The sequence below is a fragment of the Pan paniscus genome, chromosome 15, assembly GCF_029289425.2.
Source record: "Pan paniscus chromosome 15, NHGRI_mPanPan1-v2.0_pri, whole genome shotgun sequence".
NCBI lineage: Eukaryota > Metazoa > Chordata > Mammalia > Primates > Hominidae > Pan > Pan paniscus.
In genome coordinates, this window is record NC_073264.2 from 48,189,542 (window position 1) to 48,206,493 (window position 16,952).

The 16,952-nt window shown below is 34.1% G+C and overlaps 1 protein-coding gene across 5 annotated transcripts in view; it reads right to left on the minus strand.

Annotated features, from left to right (window-relative positions):
* The window catches only part of MDGA2 (MAM domain containing glycosylphosphatidylinositol anchor 2), an 847,276-nt gene that overhangs the window by 218,308 nt on the left and 612,016 nt on the right, over window positions 1-16,952 (minus strand). For all 5 annotated transcript variants that reach the window (XR_004666173.3, XR_004666172.3, XM_034937505.3 and 2 more), the window contains one exon: window positions 15,452-15,781. Coding sequence is in view for 3 of the 5 variants with exons in the window: in XM_034937505.3 (XP_034793396.1) it covers window positions 15,452-15,781 (330 nt within the window). In the remaining 2 variants the exon portion in view is untranslated. The remainder of the gene's footprint in view (window positions 1-15,451; window positions 15,782-16,952) is intronic.

Below are 16,952 nucleotides of genomic sequence, written 5' to 3' on the forward strand. Positions count from 1 at the left end.
TCAGGAGTTTGAGACCAGCCTGGCCAACATGCAGAAACCTTGCCTCTACTAAAAATACAAAAATTAGCCGGGCGTGGCGGCGGGCGCCTGTAATCACAGCTACTTGGGAGGCTGAGGCAGGAGAATCATTTGAACCTGGGAGGCAGATGTTGCAATGAGCCAAGATTGTGCCACTGCACTTCAGCCTGGGCAACAGGGTGAGACTTGGTCTCAAAAAAAAAAAAGGGGAACATCACACACCGGGGACTGTTGTGGGGTGTGGGGAGAGGGGAGGGATAGCATTAGGTGATATACCTAATGCTAAATGACGAGTTAATGGGTGCAGCACACCAACATGGCACATGTATACATATGTAACAAACCTGCACATTGTGCACATGTACCCTAAAACTTAAAGTATAATAATAATAATAATAATAAAGTAAATAAAAGAAAGGGGGTATGATAAGATGCAAAACATCAAGTAAAGGGCTAAGATATTCATTTACTAAGAAATGGCTAGGTCATTCGATGAAGAACTAGTCAACCTATAACCATTTCTGAGAACTAGAAACCAATTCCTCAAATTAACTTTCTTAATCAAGTTTTAGTTCATGTTTGTTATTTTTTAAAATAATGCAGAGTTGTTCTCACTCATAGGTGGGAATTGAACAATGACAACACTTGGACACAGGTAGGGGAACATCACATACCGGGGCCTGTCATGGGGTTGGGGGAGAGGGGAGGGAAAACATCAGGGATATACCTAATGTAAATGATGAGTTAATGGCTGCAGCACACCAACATGGCACATGTATACATATGTAACAAACCTGCACGTTGTGCACATGTACCCTAGAACCTAAAGTATAATAAAATAAATAAATAAATAAATATAAATAAAATAATGCAGAGTAAATCTGGAAAACTGTAGTTATTTATGTATAAGCAGTCGATAAAGAATTTTAACCTTAAAAGTTGAATACTGCACTCCAAACAGTTTATTATACAAACTACTAATAATAGGCAGGAGGATCCTATAGCTAAAAAGCCAACTACGATTCCCAAATTCCTACAGTTCTTATATTCCATAATATATTTGCATCCTTGCCTACTTGCTCTTAGAAATGGTGCCATGATTTATCCAAATACACTTATATACATTTACACAAATGCGTTATCCTTTAAATTAATAGCAACTACTCTGGGAGTAACAAAAGCAGAGCCACATATGTTACAATTTGTACCCAATGTTAGAGATAATACCAATTTATTTTAATATACATTTTTGAGTCCCTTCAATAGACAAATATGCCTAGGACTAGGGGCAAGACTGATACATTTGGCTATTCATTATCTTCAAGAATTACACTATATATTGTGAAAACATATATTTATATTTCACAAGACCTACACTTCACAAGAAGTAAGGCTTCTTGTAGCTGAAAGTTGCTAATTATTATTTCCAAATTAAAGGATTTTTTTAATAACCATGGAGAGTTTGGAAGACTTGTAAATTTACAAGATTAGAAGTTTGACTTGGGCTCAAGTTGTAATCCACATACTAGCTGTGTAACCTTGGCAAAGGGATGTCTTAATTTTAGTTTTCTTATCTGCAAATTAAGCTGATGAAAAGAAGAATTTAATGAGTAATGAAAAAATGGCACAATGCTCATGAAAGTGTCCTCCAAACACTTTGATTTTTGTAATATATTTGTAAAGAGCAAGGCTTATGTCTGGCTGCCTAGATTCAGTTCCTAGCTCTATCACCTACTAGCTGGGTGTACTTGGGAAAGTAGGCAAGTCTGCACCTTTCAGTTTATGTAAAGTGAGCATAATCGTACCTACTTCACATTTTTTAACACTCATAACCTCTTAAGCCAAGGTATGGCATATAGTAAACACTCCATATATTAATATGTTAGTTATTATTATGTTTTCTTATCACTGTACTTTGTGTAGTATCAATAACCATACTTTATTATTATGCATACATTTCTATATAGATTTTGTTTTATTCATACTTATGATGTCTCGAGTACTGAGGATAGGTACTTACACGGTCAAACAAAGGTTTATGTAATTCAAATATATAAATATATTTATACCTATATAAATAAATTTTACTGCTATTGTCTGTTGTCCAGGAGACACATATGCATTTTACATGAGGATACTATTTGAAGAAAATGACATTTTAGAAAAGACAGGAATAAACCTTTTCTAATCTGAATAGTCAGAGGCATTCCCCAAAGCCATCCAAGGAAAGAAGATTGCATTTGTCTCCCATTAGACATAATAATTTGATCTATATGTTTGGTTACTATAACAAAATGGCACATAATACAGATATCTCAGCTCTCATTCTATTTCTATGAAATAATGAGTTTTGGACATCCCTATATACACCTACTCCTCCCTTACAAGGATAGCAAAATGTCAGTGCTGTCCATTTTTACAAAGGTCAGGGTGTTGCCATGAAAACCAGGGACTAGTAAGTTATAAGGAACTGTCTGATCATGTTAATGATGTTATTGCTTTCTGGTGGATAAAGGAATTCTAAATTAAAAGGAAGATAAGCTATAAATTATACATCAAAGGCATTTTATAAAAGCATTGAAAAAGAAAGATGCTTTAAAGTAATTCACAATTTATTTTACCTTCTGGAACAACTGTTGCTCACAGTGGTAAACTCTTCAATGCAGAATAGCCAGAAAAAGTCAAAATTTTATTACTTCTGCAATAAAAAGGCCATTTGTCTCCTTGTAGAACCCATGTGACATTGTTAGCTCTCTTATAAATGATCACCCTGGACAATGCCTGTTTTACAAATTCCCTAATTACACCACTGATTGTATACCACTGAATATGCCTTATCCTGTGGAAATAGACACTACTGCCACCTTAATAAACATTTTGACATAAAACGAAGCTGGCTCTCTCATCTTTTGTCAAGAGCAAACTGAAACAACCAGTGAACACAATATTCCATCAACAGATCAGGGTCACATGTTCTTTAGAGCAAATGAGGTTTAATTAACAGATCCGTTAATAGATAACTAATCAAAAAAGGAGTGTCTTCTTATAGCTGCATGAAGGCCTTATTAATAAATATTCTACTGAAGCATGACTGCATTCTACAAACCATTCTGCTAGTCTGTAGAAGTATATAGAAGTCTACAATAAACATATGGACCTAATTTTAAAATCACATACAAACTTATATAATGTGATTGATTGGAATGATAGATAACTCATTCTGGACTAATATGTGTGAAGAGTTTAATACAATTTTTAAAATATGGTTTTACATTGCATTTTATTCCCAAGAAAGGACATTTCTGTTTAAATGTCAACTATATCTATTTTGTTTACAAGTATTATTTAGAAAGCCATGGTAAAAGTGGACTACTTACGTTTCATTTACAGTGGACTGTCATTCATGCCAAATGCATTTTAGACATCGACATTTAAACTGCTTGTCATTTTATTATTTCTACTTCACATATTTAAATTACCAGCATACAGATACAATTCTTCCTTGATATTCACAGGACATGGAGATGGAGGTGGGGGAAGGTATTGGTTCCAGACCACATCAGATACCAAAATCTGTAGGTTTTCAAGTCCCTTATATAAAATGGCATAGTATTTGCATATAACCTATCTCATCTTCCCACACATGTTAAAAAATCTCTAGATTAGTTATAATATCTAATACAATGTAAATGCTATTTAATAGTAGTACTATATTAGTTTTTATTTGTATAATTTTTATTGTTGTATTTTTAATTGTTTTTTCTTCTGAATACTTTTTTATAATTTCGACTTTTATTTTAGACTCTAGGGGTACATATGCAGTTTTGTTACATGAGTATATTCCATGATGCTGATCTCTGGGGTAGGAATGATCCTGTCACACAGTGAGCACAGTTCAAGATTGATTGAATTCATGGATGTAGAAACCCTATATACAGAGGGCTGACTGTATTTCCTTTCATATTCTGCATAGAATGTTTTCAAAAGTGCAGTGGCAGTCTTCTCGTTTCACATATTTTTGGTCTAGTCATTTTTGCTGACAGAACATCTATAAAATTTGGGAAATTCTGATTTCTTTACCCATCATATACTTGGAGAGGATTCCACTGTTCTCAACTCTTTCCCTCCCCTGCAAATCATTGCTCTGCAACCTTTTCTAAAGCTTTTGGCCCTGATCCTCAGCATCCTCTTGGGCTAAATTTCACCCAAAAGGACTTGCCAGGCTCCAATTCCTTAGTCAAATAGGTCAGAAGGCAGATACAATGTGATGTGAGGTTTCTAAAATGGATTCCCTCATCAAAAATACATTTCTCAGAGTGTATCTCTGGAGCCTAAAATCTCATTACGTGAGCCCATTCCATTGAAAGACTGTGTGTTCTGTGTAAAGAACCAAGGTTCTTCAGCCAGAATTCACCTATGTTCAACACTTTATGTCACTACTTAGTAACTGTGGTGTCAATAAAAGTCAGGCCTACGCTTTCTACAGTTTAAGCTTCTCATATGTAAAATGAATATAATCACAAAATCTGCTTAAATGGTGTCCTGAGGAGTCAGTGAAATACCAACTGTAAAGTGTTTAACCTAGCAACGAGAATGTAAGAAGCATTCCAAACACCTTAGATTTTCTGTCTATTTGTAACTTACTTTGAAATACTTCAGCATATGGCAACACTTTGTATCTTAAATTTGGTGTTGACATGGGTGTTCACAAAACTGCATGCTTACAATTATGCATTTTTCTGTGTTTCTGTTATACACTGCAATAAGAGTTGAAAAAATAATTCACCATAAACAATGTGACCTTCATTTGTGTGCTGTAAATTTTATTGTATATTCTAGTGATGCTGTTAATATTATGCTACTCATGTGTATCCACTCCAGTTGCAGTTAGATAGCAATTTAGAAACCCAAACCATGGGTCCACTGTTTTCAGGCAGCTAGGAGAAGGCAAGTATCATCTTGATGTGAACTAAAGAAATTTTAATGTAGCATGATGTTGAATATGGTCTTCCATGGTTAAATAAATACTATTAAAGATACTTGCATTGGTTAGAATAAGTAAGATCTCTCCCAACTTTTGGGAGCGGGATATGGGACTGGCAAGGAGACTCTAACTTCCTAACACTTTTTGGAGTGGCATCCTTGGAATATGGCTCTGATAATCTTGTGCCCCATGATCAACAGAATAAGTCATCACATGATCCAACTAGAATGTTACCTGAATCACTTCTAGAATATTGCAACACCTGTCAACAATGACCATTTCTTGCAAGGCCTTTGTCAAAGGGGTATGACTGAATATTTGAAATGCCTGAGATAATAAAGGGAAATATTCATTTAATCTAAGATTTTAATGCATGCTGCAAGCTTTCATACTGGATTTGAAATCTGAGATTTCAAGCTCAAGTCAGGATAAAGCTTTAGGAAGTGAACACAGTATATATGCTTCTGGGGTCTATTTCCTTCTCTACAAAATGAAAGGCATTAGGTCATCAATAAGCCCTCAGTATTTTAAATCCGTGCTAATAATTAAGACATGTAGGGATCTTTTAAAATTGTTTTATGAAACAAATATGTGGAGACCTGTCCCAGTAATCTTTTATTTTCTTTTTAAATTAAGAATAGATATTTAGAACACACCACATGTTCCATAAAGGCACCATCAAAACCCAAATTCAAGTTTTTCTAAATTTTTCTCATCCCTTTTCCAAACCTCACTGATATCTAACAATGTTGAATGAAAAATAATCAAGAGATTATGAAAATTAGGTTCTTTTAAAACTGAAAAGATATTTATTGGCAAGCAGATTTGAGGGGAGAAGTTCTTTGCACTAATCATAGTTCTAGCTATTTGGAACCCTTGAAAGAAAGAGCTTTAAGACATTCCAACTGTAAAATGAAACTTAAACACACCACATACAAATTAAATCACTTTAATAACTGTTCTCTCTGTTGCTAAGAGGTCTAGAGTTCTAGAGTTTTCACTACCACATAGAAGAAAATGGTGATGAAACTGTTAGCCTGTGGATCCAATCATCATAAATATTGCCATTTAATTTTCTTTTTGCCAATTGTGAATGGTAGGTAAGTAGTGTCATCTGTGACCATAAAAATCTGAAGTGTGATCATAACTACATTAGTAGTGAACATACCATTTCCTATACCTCTATCTTCTCCTCTAATAAAAAACTTCAGGATTGGTCTTGGTATTATAGCCTTAAAATAATATGCTGTAATGTACATTCCATTGTTAACTATAAATCTGGTGGAAGCATTTATTCTTTATCAGCGAATGGAGATATCTGTCACAAGTGTTTCTTTAACTCTAATATATTATTACTCACTGTTATCATTTTAAATGCAAATTTTGAAGCTAAAAATTATTTTCAGTCCTCATTGGATTGGAGAATTTTATATCCAGTCGTTTAAAATTCAAATAGTTTCTATGTTCCCATTGCTTGCGTCAGAAAAGAATGAAGGGCATAGGAAGCATATATTGGGTATACTCTCTCATTTCTCTTTGATCTGCTCTTGTTTTCCTATCACCTGAGAATTTGAAAAAGTATTTAATATTATCAAATGAAGAAAGTCCCAAACACATGGGACAGTAATTAGACAAAAGCTAATTAACCACTGTTAAACAATAAGTTGTAAAGTCAAACCTTTGTTCTGATATTTGGGGAAAATATTGGAGTATTTTCAGATGATAATTGGAGGGAAATTATAAATCCAATGTTCTTTCCATAGTAATACAGATTCAATTTTATGTGAAAAATTCTAATAGAAAAACATGTTTAATGTTTATGGAACAATTACAGGAAATAATAGAATACTCCCCATTTTTATATTTATGTCCCTCAAAATATAACTAGTAAAATATTGATATAACTTATGCTTCTCAAAACAACTTGCAGCTCACGATGTTTTAAATAATCCCTTTCACTCCTTTCAATGGTCTTCTTGAAAAGAGGATTCATCTAATTGTCACCTTCTATGAGTGTCTATAATGCTACCTGTGGCTTGTTTAAGAAGATGCCACATAATCTGAGGATGGATGTTCTTCATACCAAAATACTCTATTTAAACTCTGATGACCTCTTATCTTGACCTTCCCATTTTCCCCTCTCCTTTCCTCTCTTCCTCTTAATCCTCTGTCTCATTCTGTCGGTCTCTTTCACACTCCTTCACTCTTTCCATATGCAATCCTTTCACTTAAATGAAAATAAGAGCTCACTTCCATTATCAAAATTTTTTGCATCAATATTATGGTTTCTGGGACAAATACAATCATTCACATTTATTTTCATGCCGATGAAGAAGTACTGAAGGCTGTGAAGATGCTCTAAATACAAAAAGCTTTCCACTGCATGGATATTCTTTTTTTCTACTCAAATTAGAGAGCTTATTTTCCTTGATTTCCATTGATCAGTCATTCTCATTTGCTTCATAGTTTCTTCTTTTTTCTATCATCTCCTTGGACAGTAATAGCTTTGCTTCTTATTCTCTTCTTGGGTGAGCCCATCTGTTTCAAATTAATACAATTACTTGTGAAGTCTATGTTTTAGTTCTGACCTTTTCCTGATCATCAGAACTGATTTTCTAATTGCTCACCAGAAACATGAGGATGTTTCACCATCCCTTCAGCTACAACTAATCTCAAACCATTTTGTTCTCTCAAACCTTCTCACAAACATACATCCTTTATGTGACATTACTGTATTCTAAATGACTGAGTCATAATAGTTTGGGATCATAGAAGCAAAACAGCATACTTAAAAGGAATGGAAGAACTCATCTAAGCCAACGGCTTTCAACTATGAGTAGTAAATACTCGTAGTGTGTATGTGTCTATATATATATATATATATAGACACACACACACATATATATACACACACACACACATATATGTCTGAGAATCAGAATCCTTTGTCCAAATATAATCTTACATAGAAGTCCTATGTATACAAGAGAAACATATTTTACTCTGATTGAAGTTGAAAAGGGAAGAAATGAGTAAAATTCCCTGCTGGTTATTTCGCTTCTCTCTGCAGTTCGGTAGCACTTGCAAATATTCCAAATTGCCATTAAAACACTATTTGGAAATCAGTTCTCCAGCTGATCCCATAATTCTATAGATGAAAAGTTTTGAGGCCCAGGCAGACCAAGGTCATAAAGCTACTAGGAGGTAAATTTGGGCCTGGACTTTGCACTACATTAGTCTGCCTGATGTCAATCAGGCTTTTTCTTAAATTGACTTAAGAACATTGGTCATTGACTTAACTGCCTTTTTATGAGAGAGATTATGAGTACTACCCAGCACCTTATCTGATTCCTATCTATCCGTCCAACTGAATAAATGGTACCCTTCACACACAATCTGCAGAATGTTTTCTTACGCTCCCTTTCATTCATTCTATTTCCTCAAACTTTGCCTTGTAAATATTCCAAATCTGTGGTGGAGAGATAAGAAATCTAACATGCAAAGAGGTTAACTGACTTCTCAGATGTTGTTCCTGACTGAGTCTCAAAGCTTTCATTATTATTATTATTATTATACTTTAAGTTTTAGAGTACATGTGCACAACGTGCAGGTTTGTTACATATGTATACATGTGCCATGCTGGTGTGCTGCACCCATTAACTCATCATTTAGCATTAGGTATATCTCCTAATGCTATCCCTCCCCCGACCCCACAACAGTCCCTGGTGTGTGATGTTCCCCTTACTGTGTCCATGTGTTCTCATTGTTCAATTCCCACCTATGAGTGAGAACATGCGGTGTTTGGTCTTTTGTCCTTGCGATAGTTTGCTGAGAATGATGTACAAGGCTACAGTAACCAAAACAGCATGGTACTGGTACCAAAACAGAGATATAGACCAATGCAACAGAACAGAGCCCTCAGAAATAATGCCGCATATCTACAACTATCTGATCTTTGACAAACCTGACAAAAACAAGCAATGGGGAAAGGATTCCCTATTTAATAAATGGTGCTGGGAAAACTGGCTAGCCATATGTAGAAAGCTGAAACTGGATCCCTTCCTTACACCTTATACAAAAATTAATTCAAGATGCATTAAAGACTTACATGTTAGAGCTAAAACCATAAAAACCCTAGAAGAAAAACTAGGCTAAGCTTTCTGTATCTTTTTTTTCTTATCTAGCCACTATTCATAAAATATTGCTTGTCCCCGTTGTCCAATTTTTTTTTCTTTTCTTTTTTTTTTTCCCAACAGATTTCACTCTGTCACCCAGGCAATTTTTATCTTAATGAAAGTGTTTTGCCTCTCTCTGTTACATTATCTCCAAATAATTCACTGACTACTCTGTCACAATGCAAAGGTAGTCTCACTGCATGGGAAACAAGAAAAGCTGTCTTTGTCAGATTGATTGTTAAGCCTTAAGAATGTCTTCTGAAACTCTCTTTTATTTCTCCACCATCATTTCTCTAATTGTCTCTTTTCTGAACTCTGCAGATTCACCAACTGAATTGGCTCCCAAAGCACAAATCAGATCATATTGCCTCCCTGATAAATACTTTGGTCATTCTTGATTGTGTGAATGTGAGCTAATAAGATCTAATGAGATTCATTTCCTTCTAAGATCTAGTGCCTTATTCTTAATCCAGCTCAGATGCTACCTGCTGCTCTATGGAACTCTTGCTGACCAGATTCAATAACATTATTCTGTGTGCTCCCCTATAACTTCTATAGTTTATTAAAGCAAATGCTAGATTATATCTGTTAATAAGATTTTACCTCAATCTTATAAAATGTATTAATGTTTGTATAGACAAGTAACGGTTACATGTGAGTTTAATTTGCTAGTAAGCCCATGAGGTTTAGCTTTGTAATTATTTTATTTCTGAATTAATAGGATATCAAAAGTGTAGGTTTGAGGTCAATGCATTACAGCCTGTGGGCAAAATATGGCTACCACCTGTTTTTGTAAATAAAGTATTATTGGAACACAGCTGTGCCCATTTATTTATTGCCTATGGCAGCTTGCCCATTATCATAGCAGAGTGGAATAGTTGTGACGGAAACCATATGGCCTGAAAAGCTGAAAATATTTACTATCCAGCCCTTTACAAAATGTTTGCCAGTCTCTGATGTCCATCATTAATTCAGAGGTCATGGATTTTACTTCACAATTTTGGATTCAAGGAAAGAAATTAATGTTTCTCTGTTCAGTACCTCAGATGATAATTACATAACTTTTGATTGCAGGGTAGCTTCCTCTGATCAAAGCTCTGTCAGGGTATTTTATGTGACAGTCTTATGACTTCTACTCACATAAAATAACCTATTCCTTACTATAGCCATTCTATAGAACTTCAGTTTTAATCAGCAGAATTTCATGAGTTTCTATTCCTCCTTAATTGGAGAAAGGACAAGGAAGCAAATCCAATTAATTGGACTTAGTCATTTTTTCTGTTGCCCTCCTGTTTGTTAACTATTCTTCTTTCTTGTGTACTGTAGTCCTGTGTTATCAACAAGTTTCATTTTGCAGATGTGAATACTTGTACAGACACTGGTTAACTAAAATAATTATAGTAACTAGATGGGTGGCAGCAAACTAAAATTTTGAACAGATTTTCTCAATTGGTCACCACTATGCACCTATGCCTATGCTTCAGCTTCTTGTTTAAACTTCAAAATTTGGATCCACTTTCTGCCTATAAAATGTCCATGTACTCTAACAAGGTAGAAAAAAAATCATCAAAATCTGTATTGAGTCTTCTGCTATATTTGTCCACCAGATGTCTCATCATGGGAATTCCACAGATCAGCAGTTTCACTGTTTAGGTTTTCGAGGCATGATGCAGATGCTTCTGAGTTTACTATAAACCTACAAGTTTGTCAAGTCATGCAAAGAAATAAGTGCAAGCTAATGAGCATCCAAGGACTCTACCATGGAATAATACTGGAAGAAGCAATGAGATATTTTGCAACAATGCCTCTGAAAATTAAGTCTACTGCTGTATAACGATTATATTTTTGCAAATGAGTGACAATCAAGTGACAATAATTAAGAATTTAACTTTCATCAAAATTTTAGGCAAAAATTCACATGCATTTTTCAGCAAGTATGTGCAGTTTTTTATTTTGTAAAATTGAATTATAGCATATAGTATATTTAATTATAGCATATAGTATATTTAATTTTTTAATTGAAACATTTATAACAATTTTAACTTACCTGCAGTCTAGCCAGATAAAATATAGCTTCAGTAATAAAAAACTATAAAGTTGTAATAAACCAATATAATTTGCCTATATTCATATCAATAAATATCAGCCCTACAGTAAAAACAATAATTATCACTTTAATATTCTTGAGACTTTCTTCAACCTCTATATTCTGCCAAATATATCCTCCTTCCACTGTCACTAGCGCAATGCTACTTTTGTCAACTTTTAACTCAAATGTCATTTCTCTGTGAAAGTTTCTTATACCCACATGAACAAAAATTCACAATTTCTACAGAAGTCCGATCAAGCTTTAAGCACAGTATGCAACCACTATATATTGCCTAGTTTCCACGTAATCTGTCTTGATGATTTAGACTGTAAGCTCCTTAAGGGCAAGGCCTATTTGTACTATCACCATATAACACAGAGTGTATATGTAGCAATAACACAGGAAAGAAATCTAAAGGAAACAATAATTTTAAATTAAAAAAAAATACTCCCAATGAAACAATTTGCATGTTTAAAGATGAAAGTAAGACAACCTATAATCACATATATCATAGTTTTTATCATTCAATCAAATTCAAACTCCAAAACACATGAGGGCTCTCTTTCCTTTTCTTTCCCTCCTCTCCCCTCCCCTCCCCTCCCTTCTTCTCTCCTCTCCAATCTGCCTTGCCTTGCCTTACCTTGCCCTGCCCTACCTTGCCCTGCCCTACCTTGCCCTGCCCTGCCCTGCCTTGCCTTGCCTTGCCTTGCTTTTTTGAGACAGAGTCTTGGTCTGTCAACCAGGTTGAAGTGAAGTGGTACCATGATAGCTCACTGCAGCCTCAAACTTCTGGCCTAAAGGGATCCTCCTGAGTCAGCCTCCCAGATTGCTGGGATTACAGTGTGAGCCACCATGCCTGACCCTAAACTGTCTTCTAAAATCAGATCATTGTCTTTTGAGAATATGAATAATTCTGTAAATTAGGATTTACTTCCCTGAAATATTTTGTATTTCAATTTTAAAAGTCATCAAAAACATATGTTGAAATGTGGCTCTGTCATTTAAGAAAAATGATTTTCTGTCTCAGGTAAAAATGCCTTGTGGTACCTCAGCCTCTACTTAAAAAATATCATTATATGACTCTTAAAACACAGTAACACTCAAATTGAATGATGAAGAATTAAAGAGAGAGGAAAAAGAAACAACACAGTAGCAACTGAGATTCGATGTAAGATTTTATATGAAAAACAAAAAGCTCAGAAATTTTCAAAATGTTTTAAAATGTCACCCTAAAATGCCTTATATTTAACATAAAGAAATGCTTAGCCCACAAGTCAGCTACTGACCATTTGGTCAATGCTCAATTTCTTATAATAGAAATACTAGCAAAACCAAGAATCTAACACATCACCACATATATATTTATGTCTTACATTGTTGCTTCCTTTTCTTTGACTCACTCATCCCATTTGTGTGAATTTCCTCAGTATCCTCCAGGGTTCATAAAATTGATATAACCCAAGATTTCCTTGTATGCTATAGCTTATTCATTTTCACGGTTCAAACTATATCCTAGAATACACCTATTTTCATATTAAAGCACTTTAGTCTTCAATAGTATTGGGATAAATATCATTTTAATGATGTCAGTTGAATCATACAATCTCAGATTTATAGAACTTTATACTGCATTCTAGTATTCCACTCTATTGTAAGCAAATTGGAACATCAAAGGTCAGTTTTGGCTTGAAGACAGAATATGTAATCATCTTCAGTAACTCATTCTTTAGGTTAGGCATCATCTTCTCTAGGCCTTCTATCACAATAAAATCTCCTAGGCCATCTAGCCTCAAGAGCCTGCCATCTGTGTAGCCACACTTAGAACAGCCCCAAATTTGCTTTAATGCTTTCTTGTTGCCATAGTGAATTTATTAATTTTTGAACAAGGTGCATGCATTTTTATTTTCACTGGACACCACAAATTGAGGAGCTGCTCCTGTCTTCGGGAGTGATAAAACATTAAGTCACTATAAATTTGTCTAACAAATAACTTTAAGTCAGTAGGGAATTACAATAAGGGCAGTAAGAGGCACAGCAAATGTCTATATTATAGAGACAATGGGAGGGAAGAAAACCTAAAATGAAAGGTGTATGCATAAATTAGTCATTTTGTTAGTTAATAATTATCTGTTTAGTACCTTCTATGTGCCATGTATTGTTTCGGCTATTGAGATTATAGCAATGAGTGATGCAGACAAAGTCTCAGACTTCGTGGAGCTTCCACTCTATGGAGAAACCACATCTATCTGTAGTTAAGTGGGTACTTTCCAGGGGTAGTGTTTTGGAAGAAGACAATATATTTCTTTTATCTCCAATAGTGTTACCTTGGGTAGCCAGGCAAATTGACGATAGTTAAGAAAATTTAATGATTACAACCAATCTCTTATTACTAATCTTGAATTTTCTTTAAAGGATTGGTGGAAATTTCACAAATCAATGTTGGTCATCTTTACTATTTTGTCATATATAACACATAGTTTCAAACAGGCAATATAACTAGTATATTTAAAAATAAATGTTAGGGCTCGTTTTGTGAGCCCTATATATAATGCTGCTTTCTTGTCTCCATTCTGTGCTCCATCTTTTGTCTAAGTTTAATGGTATATAAACTGTGCTCTTTTAAAAGAACTGAGTTCTTTTAGATAAAAGCATTGATTCTTTGGATCTGAGCTTTGTGTCACTGGTTCTGTAAAGGAAACAAACAAAAAAAACCCCAGCCAAACCAAACCAAACAAAGAAATGGTTTTGATTAAGTCTAGAACATTTATGGGAAACTATCCCTCAGAAAATGAGGACAAATTATCCTGGATCTACAAAATTTGGTCTTACTCTCTTACAGGAAATATTATATTGGAATGTCATATAGTACAGTGTACAGTGTCACCTAGCACACTGAGGTGAAGAATCAATGGATATGTGTTGATTGAATGAATACATAAACAAGTGATAACTGTGTGTATCAACAGTTTTCCCTCAGATATCCTAAAAGAATCCATCTCTTAGTGCTAGCACCAACGTTTAAATATCAGTTAGAATTTTTTAAAAAATGTTTTTATTGTCTCTAGCTTTTTTTTAAGCTAGAAAAGAAATAATGTCCAAACACAAGTACTCCTCATCACCCTAATTTCCTTTTGTTTTAGTGATAGATGATAAAAATTGAATATCTTCTAGGAACAAAGCACAATTGTGCAAAGTTAGCACATTTTTGTTAGCCTGAATCATAAACTTCTATTCTTAAGGAGTAAAATCAATCCAGTGTTCACTGCACCATGAGAAGGCACAAAATTATAGGTGAATACTTCAAAGTACAAGATACAAAATGCTGCCTGATCATGTGTCTACTACATTTGTCTCTATGTTTTCAACACATATTATTTATCTTTCATGATGTAAGAATCTGCCATTAAAATTCAATTTGGTAACAAGCTGGCAAAACAAATACAGCTACTTTGAAACTCTGGATGTGTGCTGATTGTGCCTCATAGAATCACAGGGCTTTAAAGCATCTGAATGAACCCTCCTCCACCAAATCCCTGTAATTTTCCTTGTCAACAGATGTACATTTAATCAAGAAAAAACTAATAACATGTTTTCGTTTTTAACTTTAAAAGAAAGAATTTCACTCCAATATATTTTCGTACTTAACTATTTTCATTATGAACAGATTTTACCATATGATTCTGCAAAAAAATCACATCTGACTACAACTTTAACATATCAATTTTTGTTAGTGTAGAGTACATTTCTTACATATTTTGCATTTGAACACTCTTAAATTATCTCTCAGTATTTTCTTCTTAGCACTATATAGTTACGCTTTGTTTAAAATTTCTGAAAATTGTCTTAACTCTAGACATTTGTTGTTTAATTTTATTAATATAATTTTAGACTCTTCAGAGTATTTTGATGAAATACTAGTATTATTTAACTTATAAGCCTATATCTATCTTAGTCAATGCTATTAATTTTATTTGGATAATTTCTGTAAAATCTTATGTAAATCTAAATCAAAACTGATAAAACTGTTTCAGAACCTAGTATTCATTGAGCATTCAGAACATTATAATTTTGTTTTTAGGAAACTTAAAAGGGAAAAAATATTTTTAACTAAAACCTACTTGATCTGTTAAACTTCAATCATTCTAAATGTGAACATCTTTTACATCATAAATATATGCCTCTTACCTGTGCTGCTGGATATATTAACATCGATACTGATATCAGATATTCCTCCTCCCTTCAGAGATGCTACACATGTGTACGTCCCAAAATCCGTGAATTTTAAATCAATGATGTCCAAGTTTGTTGTTCCCGGAGAGACATCAGGATCAGTCTGTGTAATGACCATGCGCTCAGAACTTCTTAATGGACGACCATTTTTAAACCAACTAAATGTTAGCTCCTCAGAAGGAACAGCTTCTACTTGGCAAGATATTTTCACCTCACGGCCAATCTGGATGTTGTCATCTTTGTGATAAGGATCTGGTGTGATCCAAAATCGTCCTTTTTTTAATGCTACAACATAAAAATTCCATAAGGAGTTAGTGTTACTTTCATAACTTTAAGGATTCATTCACTCTAGATAATCATCTCTGAGCTGAAATAAAGTTAAAACCAAATAAAGTGTACATATATTTCTTTTTTATATCCAAGTTGTGTGTACATCAATAAACCTCATTCAAGTATCCAGAAATAATCTAAAAAAAACTAAGTCAATTAAAGACTGTGAACACTGATTTTTATAAATTTGGTAGGATTTTCCAGTGATATCAAAAGTAATGCCTTAATTCTATGTGCAATTATACTTAAATATTGACATTGAATTTTGAACAAATGACAGATTCTATGTAGTCACAGCGTATTAAAATTAAAAGTAAGAATATGGATCTCATTTAATCTAATACTTTCCCTATGTCACTACTTAGTTATTGTATAATTTTCCAAACAACTCAAATATTACACAAAGGACATATGAACATTCTCCTAAGGTTGTATCTACATGTTGATCAACACTAGTTCGGTAATATTTGAGTCCATTCACATTCATGAAACATTTTCATACATTGAAATAATCTGAACTGAAAAAGAAAACCTGGGGAAAAAAGCATTTTCAAAACATTTACTATGAACTTTTATATTCTACCATACATAGATGTTTCCAGTTAAAACTGTTTGTTGGCTCTCTAATGCAGATGACCAAAAGAACCTCTCCACAGACAGCCTAGAAAACAGGTTTGTATGCTAACAGAAGTGTTTTCCAGGTCTAAAGGCAGTGCTGTTTTCACAGGAGGTCAGTAGTAATGACTACCAAAAGGCTGCCAAGGGAGCATCTATAGACTTTCTACTAAGGGCCTGAACTTTGAATGACACCACAATACTCAATATGGAAAAGCTTTCTCTCTTTTGTGACAGTGATTCTCTTATACACAGATTTTTCTTTTTTTTTTTTCATCATCTTCCCCATTTCCCTCTCCTTTAAAATGACTATCCCTACATGACAAAATGTGGCATACATAGTGAAACGCAATTATCAGGATAAAATATTGGTCATCCACTTTTAACATTAAGCCTAAATATGTAATGATATTGTCAAAAATGCCATGAATTTAGAGGACCTGCAGACACTAGAAGGCTGCTAACAGCATTCTGGATAGCCCCTCCTTAGTTTAACCATATTTTTGTCAGT